Source organism: Pseudopodoces humilis, chromosome 30 (genome assembly GCF_049639895.1).
Source record: "Pseudopodoces humilis isolate 2021_Gansu_Grassland_sample_001 chromosome 30, ASM4963989v1, whole genome shotgun sequence".
NCBI lineage: Eukaryota > Metazoa > Chordata > Aves > Passeriformes > Paridae > Pseudopodoces > Pseudopodoces humilis.
Genome location: NC_142229.1, coordinates 4,352,507 through 4,360,310, shown reverse-complemented (window position 1 = coordinate 4,360,310; position 7,804 = coordinate 4,352,507). Strand labels below are relative to the sequence as shown.

General features: G+C 56.0%; 1 protein-coding gene across 8 annotated transcripts; it reads right to left on the bottom strand.

Annotated features, from left to right (window-relative positions):
- Nucleotides 1–117: 117 nt before the first annotated feature.
- DUSP11 (dual specificity phosphatase 11) lies at nucleotides 118–6,890 on the bottom strand. Of its 8 annotated transcripts, none has more exons than XM_088068330.1 (11): nucleotides 6,813–6,890; nucleotides 6,087–6,162; nucleotides 5,731–5,760; nucleotides 5,304–5,588; nucleotides 4,729–4,852; nucleotides 4,231–4,291; nucleotides 3,887–3,933; nucleotides 2,849–2,924; nucleotides 2,195–2,305; nucleotides 1,085–1,560; nucleotides 118–1,003 (listed from the first exon to the last, which is right to left on the bottom strand). In XM_088068330.1, the coding sequence occupies exons 1-11, from the start codon at nucleotides 6,845–6,847 to the stop codon at nucleotides 498–500; spliced, it is 1,827 nt and encodes a 608-aa protein (XP_087924456.1). In that variant the 5' UTR covers nucleotides 6,848–6,890; the 3' UTR covers nucleotides 118–497. The 8 variants fall into 8 exon arrangements, with proteins under 8 accessions (XP_087924456.1, XP_087924457.1, XP_087924455.1 ...); XM_088068331.1 differs by having other exon boundaries at nucleotides 118–979; XM_088068329.1 differs by having other exon boundaries at nucleotides 118–1,434; nucleotides 1,465–1,560.
- Between the last annotated feature and the right edge of the window lie 914 nt (nucleotides 6,891–7,804).

Genomic DNA, 7,804 nt, shown 5'->3' with positions numbered 1-7,804 from the left:
GCCCAGCCCAAACCCGGCCGTTTTCACCCCAAAACCGGGCGAGCCCCTCCCGACCCCCCCCCGGAGCGCGGATCCTGCACGGGCCCCTCCGGGAAAATGACTGCTCCACACCCAGGCTGCAGTTTGCACAGCGTGGAAATTTACTTTAGCAAAAGTGGGTAAAAACGAGACACAAAAATCTGGTGTTTCAGGCCCAATCCCGTTTCTTGCTGAGGAAATCAACAAAATCCCGTTTCGTTGAAAGTTCTAGGGATGCCTGAGGATTTCTTTAGGATTACTGCAGCTCTGCTTGAGTCCGTGTTTATTTTTATTCCCTGCATCCCCCACGGGTCGGACTCTGCGTTAAAAAAATTCCGTGTAAAAGCATCTGGGGGCAGTAAAAGAAATCAGATTAAAAAATAGCCCTGTTCAGCTGCTCCACACCCAGTTCCTGGCTGAGCCACAGCTGTCCCCTCCAGCCCAGGGAGGGTTTTTCCTGGTGGAAATCTCTGGTGCTGTCAGGATATTTCCTGCTGCCGCGGTTTGTGTTTCCTGCGCCGGCGTTTCCTGGCAGGTGAGGGCTCCTGGGGCGGCCAGGACTGGGGGATCTGGGTGGGGAACAGCTCCTTGTGCTGCTTCTTGAGGGGTGGGGAAAGGCAAAAGTTCTTGGGGGGGAAAGTGCAGGGTTGTCTCTGCTCCGGGAAACTCTGCTCCAGGTGATTCTGCGCCAGGTAACTCTGCTTCCTCTGCTCCAGGTGATTCTGCTCCGGGAAATTCTGCTCCAGGTAACTCTGCTGCCTCTGTTCCAGCTTCTTCTGCTTCCTCTGCTCCGGGAAACTCTGCTCCAGGTGATTCTGCTCCAGGTGATTCTGCTTCCTCTGCTCCAGGTGATTCTGCTCCAGGTAACTCTGCTTCCTCTGCTCCAGGTGATTCTGCTCCAGGTGATTCTGCTTCCTCTGCTCCAGGTGATTCTGCTTCCTCTGCTCCAGGTGATTCTGCTTCCTCTGCTCCAGGTGATTCTGCTTCCTCTGCTCCAGGAAACTCTGCTGCCTCTGCTGCTTCTGTTCCAGCTTCTTCTGCTTCCTCTGCTCTGGGAAACTCTGCTCCAGGTAACTCTGCTTCCTCTGCTCCAGGTGATTCTGCTCCAGGAAACTCTGTTGCCCCTGCTGCCTCTGCTCCAGCTTCTTCTGCCCTTGTTCCAGATGATTTTGCTGCTTCTGCTGCCTCTGCTCCAGACAATTCTGCTCCAGGAAACTCTGCTGCTTCTGCTCCAGCTTCTTCTGCTGCCTCTGCTCCAGATGATCCTGCCCTTGTTCCAGATGATTCTGCTCCAGATGCTCCAGCTTTTTCTGTCTCTTCTCCAGCTTTTTCTGCTGCTTCTTCTCCAGCCTCCTCTGCTTCCTCTGCTCCAGCTTCTCCAGCTGTTTCTGCTCCAGCTGTTTCTGCTCCAGCTGTTTCTGCTCCAGCTGTTTCTGCTCCAGCTGTCCCTGCCCCAGGGCCCCGTGCCTGTGGCCCGGCTCCTGGGGCTGTCCCTGAGCCGTGGGGCCAGGCTGCTGCTTCTTCTTGGAGCTGCCGGGACTCCTGCAAGGAAATTGGGGAGTCAGCACCCGAAAAGGGCCGGTTGGGAACTCCCTCAGCCCCTCTGGGTGCACCCAGAGCCTTTTCCTGGGAAATTTCCCAGCTCTTCCCTGCATGCCCTGCCCCAGGAGAAACCCAGAACAGCAGCAGAGCTCCCACCTCGCTCTCAGGGGAGAGCTGCCTCACTTGGCTCTCCATTCCCTGGAAATTCCTGACTTTCCCAGGAAATTCCTGACTTTCCCAGGAAATTCCTGACTTTCCCTGGAAATTCCTGACTTTCCCTGGAAATTCCTGACTTTCCCTGGAAATTCCTGACTTTCCCTGGAAATTCCAGGATTTCCCTGGAAATTCCAGGATTTCCCTGGAAATTCCTGGATTTCCCTGGAAATTCCTGGATTTCCCTGAAGATTCCAGCTGAGGAACATTCCAGCCCCTCAGGGATCCTGCTCCCACCCTGCCAGGATGTCATTCCATCCCTACAAGAGCTTCACTGCTGGTCTTTTGGCTCTCCTTTCCCAGAGGTTTTTTTTCCCCCTTTCACCCTTCCCACAGCTGGGCAAAGCCCTGGCTGAGCTGCAGCTCCTAAAAATCCAGCTGGAATTCGTTTCCCCTTCCAAGAAAAGGGGAAAACACCTACCTGGGCACTGCCAGGGGTGGCTGCTGCTTCACCAGCTGCTTCTGGGGCTTGCCTGGGGCGCTGCCTTTTTTCCTGGAGAGCTCCGAGCCCAAATTCTTCAGCTCACAGCTGCTTTTGAAGGGAATTTTAAGGAGAAATCCAGATGTTTCCACTGGAAAAACTGAGTTTTTCGCTCACTGAGTGATCACATCAGCTCTTTCACACCGGATCCCTGCCCTTCCCATCCCTGCTTGCCCAGAAAAGGGGGCCTGGGTGTTTTTCCATCCAGTTCCAATCGCAGAATGGTTTGGAAAGGACGTTAAATCCCACCCAATCCCACCCCTGCCACGGGCAGGGACACCTTCCCCTATCCCAGGCTGCTCCAACCTGCCCTGGGAAGCTTCCAGGGATGGAGCAGCCACAGATTTTCTGGGAATTCCATCCCAGCCCATCACCAGCCTCCCAGGGAGGGATTTCTCCCAACATCCCACCCAACCCTGACCTCTGTGAGCTTTAAACCATTTTTAAACCATTTTAAAATACTTTAAACCATTTTCCCCCTTGCCCTGGCTCTCCCTGCGTGCTCCCCCAGCTCCCACCTCCCCTCCTGGAGCTGCCCTGAGCTTCGTGACCTCCTCCAGCAGCTCTCCTCCCTCCTGGAACGCCCAGACTCACTTTTTCAGGGCTCTCCTCTGCAGATCCTGGATGTAGTTTGGTCTCTCCATGGGATGCCCTCGAGACTTGTTGAACACTGGGGAGAGACAGAGTTACCCCAACACGAGTCAGCCTTGGGGCTGCTGAGCAGCTGAAACCCTCCCAGAAGGGTTTGAAACCCTCCCAAAAGGGTTTGAAACCCTCCCAAAAGGGTTTGAAACCCTCCCAAAAGGGTTTGAACCCCCCCAGAAGGGTTTGAAACCCCCCCAGAAGGGTTTGAAACCCCCCCAGAAGGGTTTGAGACCCTCCCAAAAGGGTTTGAGACCCCTCCAGAAGGGTTTGAGACCCCTCCAGAAGGGTTTGAGACCCCTCCAGAAGGGTTTGAGACCCCTCCAGAAGGGTTTGAGACCCCTCCAGAAGGGTTTGAGACCCCTCCAGAAGGGTTTGAACCCCTCCAGAAGGGTTTGAACCCCTCCAGAAGGGTTTGAAACCCCTCCAGAAGGGTTTGAAACCCCCCAGAAGGGTTTGAACCCCTCCAGAAAGGTTTGAACCCCTCCAGAAGGGTTTGAGACCCTCCCAAAAGGGTTTGAGACCCTCCCAAAAGGGTTTGAGACCCCTCCAGAAGGGTTTGAGACCCCCCCAGAAGGTTTTGAAACCCCTCCAGAAGGTTTTGAGATCCTCCAGAAGGGTTTGAAACCCCTCCCGAAAGGTTTGAAGCCCCCCAGAAATGTTTGAGACCCCCCCAGAAGGATCTGAAACCCCCCCAGAAGGATTTGAAACCCCCCGGAAGGGTTTGAGACCCCCCAGAAGGGTTTGAAACCCCCCTAGAAGGGTTTGAGACCCTCCTGAAGTGTTTGAACCCCTCCAGAAGGGTTTGAACCCCTCCAGAAGGGTTTGAAACCCCTCCAGAAAGGTTTGAACCCCTCCAGAAGGGTTTGAAACCCTCCAGAAGGGTTTGAAGCCCCCCAGAAGGGTTTGAACCCCTTCAGCAAGCACATTTCCCCCCCTGGAGCCATCCCAAACCTCCCTGAGCATTCCCCACCCCAGCAGGACACTCACACTCTATGGCAGCATTTGGCTCCATGCCTTCAACGTCAATCAGGTACCTGCACAGAGCAGAGAGAAATCCCTCATTACACAATTAATTATGAAAACACTGACGGGTTGGTGATGATTTAAACAGGAAAAAATAAAAAAATTAAAAAAAAAAAGGAGTGGGGGAGTTTTAAACCTTTTATTTAAACGCCAGAATGATCAGCATTTAATGGTGAATTCTGGGGTGAAAACCCCCTGCTAACAAAAGCTGTAAATCCACGCAAGTCTGGGATCACAGAAATCACTCCTCTCTTGTTTTCTCCTGGAAAATGGCACCACTGAACCTCACCTGAGCCAGCAGAGCTCACCTGCAGACCAAGTAGCCAGTCCTGTTCAAGCCATGCGTGCAGTGCACCCCGATGAGTTTATCTGGAACACACACAGGGCATGTTCAGCTGCTTCTCCTCCCAAATCTCCCCAGATCTCCCCAAAACGAGCCCATCTGCATCAGCCCTCCATCAATGAACAGAAACAACCACGCACATCACCGTAGCTATGCCTAATTAGCACCCAAGTTCATCAGCTCGTTAATCCTGGCAGCTCATCTGCACAATCCCAGAGCTCAGAGTCGATGGAGGCACAAATCACCACGGAATCCTGCAGCGGTTTGGGTTGGAAAGGAGCTCAAACCCATCCAGTGCCACCTCCTGCTGTCCCAGGCTGCTCCAAACCCATCCAGCCTGGCCTGGATTATCAGAGCCAACCCCAATTCCTCCACCAGGAAAATCCCAATTTATTGCCTCCACATTCCCACGTCAAGAGAAGGAAAAGAAACTCCCGGCAGAGTCAGGGAGATCCGCGCTCACCGTTGTCTTTGTTGTCTGTCAGGAACTTTTTCACCAGGTAATTGAACCTCAAAATGGTTCTTCTGTTTGGGATCTCACGTCCCATGGTCAGGATCTTCGAGTACCTCAGCGTGGGGGGCAGCTCCTACAGGAAAAAACCCTCAATCATTCCCCAAAAAAAAAAAAGCACAAAGATTCTTGCTAATTAAAGAATCACAGGTAATAAACCAGAATGACGAATTTTCCCACTGAGCCTCAAAGAGCAGCTACGCAATTTTAGGTCAGAAAAGCTCTGTTTTACTCCCTGGACAGAGAATGTTCTGGATTGTTCCTTTGCTCTGTTTTCTCCCTGGGGAGGATGGAGCACACACTGAACCTGGAACACCTTTCCCATGACTGCCCACCCAGCCAAAGCCGTTTGCAATCGGCTCTTCCCCTCCTCAACAGCATTCCCAACCTTGGGCTGGCTCAGAGAGGATCTGGGGGTGGGAGATTCCATCAGAAACCCCCCCACTGGCCTTCCAGGGGATTCCAGGCCCTCCCACCGTGCCAGGCTGTTGTTTTTGGGGAGAATCCCCGGGTTTCTGAGCGCTGACCTCGCGGCCGTAGTAGCGCGTGGTGTACGTCAGGTCGATGATCAGCCCCAGCTCCTCCTTCCGCTCCTTGACCTTCCTGATGAGGTCGTGAGGGGAAAATCTCTCTTCTGGCAGGAGGTTCTGCTCAAAACTCTGCAGGAAGTGATGTTTTAAGAGCTCAGTTATTGAATCTGGGTGGGGGGAGGCTGCTGCTCCGGAGCGTCCTGGAGATCGGGGATGACTCGGGCAAGAGGAACCGGCTGAAGCAGAACAGGGTTTGGTCACTGAATCCTGGGGTGGTTTGGGCTGGAAAGGAGATTAAAACTCATCCAGTTTTATGGGCAGGGACGTGCTCAGGGCCTCAGAGCTTTGGGGCTGCTCAGCTGAGAGCTCCCAGGGGCGAGTGACGGCTTTTAACCGCGGTGAAACCCCGCAGCGAGAAACGCACCAGGACGCTGGCAGGTGGAAGCCGCAAACCCTGAAGGATTCAGCCCAAAAACACGGAATCACAGATCCACCGAGGCTGGAAAAGCCTTTCAACACCATCCAGAGCCAGCTGTGCCCAGCCCAGAGTGCCACATCCCGGCCTGCCTTGGACACCTCCAGCTGTGGGCACCCCAAACTTCCCCAGGCGGTTCCAAACCCTGACTGCCCTTCTCAGGAAGGAATTCCCCCTGATGTCCAGCCTGAGCCTCCCCTGGCCCAGCTGACCCCCTCAGAGCCCCCAAAATCCAGCTGTGACCCTCAGGAACTCTCTCAAGGAATCCCCACAGCTGCTAAGCACCCCCAAAGTGCCCCCCTCACCTTCTTCAGGGGCACCTTGAAGGCGATGAAGCGCGTGCCCGGCATCCTGCAGCCCAGCGGGATGTAGTCGGTCCACCTGCACCCGTGGGGGTGTGAAACCGGGGCAGAGACCCCGGCCCGAGCCCCCCAAACACCCCCAGACCCCCGAACACAACACCCCCCCGGCTTGGGAATCACAAATTCACCAGGACAGAGAACCCTCACAACTCCCCAATGTCCAGGGATCCTCCAAACACCCCCTGATCTGTGGTCTGCCAAACCCCCAGTCCTGGGGACCCCTCAAACTCTGTCCAGCCCAGGGACCCTCAAATTCCTCCCGGCCCAGGGACCCTCAAATTCCCCCCAGTCCTGGGGACCCCTCACACTCTGCCCAGCCCAGGGACCCTCAAATTCCCCCCAGTCCTGGGGACCCTCAAACCCAGAGAGCTCAAACTGACCCAGGCCTGGGAAGAAGGAGCCTGGTCCGGGGACTCTCAAACCTTCAGCGGGCTCGGGACTCCCAAATCCCCCCCTGGCTCAGGGACCCTCACACCCTGCAGCCCCAGAGACCCTCACACCCTGCAGCCCCTCACACCCTGCAGCCCCACAGAGCCCCGTCCCCACGACACCCATGTGACACCCGCCGCCGCTTCCCGGGTCTCGGCTCCCTCCCAGCGGCCGTGGAGCCCCCGGGAGCCCCCGGGCGGGAGGAGCCGCGCTCGGGGCCGCGCTCGGGGCCGCGCTCACCGCTCCGGGACGCGTGAGGCCCCCCTGCCCGCCATGATGGCGACGGCGTCGCGCCCGAGCGTGACGTCACTTCCCGGCCTCGCGGGGCACGGCGGGGCATCGAGAGGCCACGCCCACAAATCGAGGTCACGCCCACCAGGGCGGAGAGACCACGCCTACTAGGAAGAGGCCACGCCTACCAATGGAGAGGCCACGCCCCTCGCTCGGAGCCCCGGGGCTCTCGCGCCGCGTAGCGGTCACAGACGGTACCGCAGCACCGAACCGGCACCGAACCGGCACCGAACCGGCACCGAACCGGCACCGAACCGGCACCGAACCGGCACCGAACCGGCACCGAACCAGTGCCCATCCCCGAACCCACAGTTATCCCACAATATCCACAATTTCCAGCAGCCCCATGGGTTCTTTAAGCACAGCTGGGAGCAGCAGTTGTCCCTTGGGTCAGGAAGAGAGAGGATAAAACCACCCCAAAAGCATCCCAAAACCATCCCAAGACCACCCCAAAACCATCCCAAAGTCACCCCAAAACCACCCCAAAACCATCCCAAAACCATCCCAAAACCATCCCCAAAACCATCCCAAAACCATCCCAAAAAAACCATCCCAAAAAAACCATCCAAAAACCATCCCAAAACCACCCCAAAAAAAAAATCCCAAAACCATCCCAAAAAACCCATCCCAAAACCACCCCAAAAACACCCCAAAACCACCCCAAAGTCACCACTGGGGCAGGGGGGCACCACACACGCGTGGCAGGGTCACCAGCGACGCTCCATCCCTTCCCCTCGGACATGGAAATCACCTCCACACCCAAAAATATCCTGGATACGGCTGGGAAATCATGGTGGGAGCGGGAAACGATCGGTGGGGATGGGAAATCATCACGGGCGTGGAAGCCGTGGTGGGATGGGAAATCCTCGTGGGAATGGGAAATCCGGGAAATCACCGTGGGAACGGGAAATGGAGGCTGTGGTTGGGAAATGATGGTGGGA

Bases quoted from the DNA above. Each gene is read 5' to 3' on its own strand.
- DUSP11 (XM_088068326.1), bottom strand. From the start codon at position 6,847: ATGGCGGGCAGGGGGGCCTCACGCGTCCCGGAGCG. The intron at 5,589-5,730 runs GTGCGTTTCTCG...TCTCCTTTCCAG, and splicing joins TTCCACCTGCCAGCGTCCTG to CCCAAACCACCCCAGGATTC. The intron at 1,561-2,194 runs GTAGGTGTTTTC...ATTTCCTTGCAG, and splicing joins CCACCCCTGGCAGTGCCCAG to GAGTCCCGGCAGCTCCAAGA.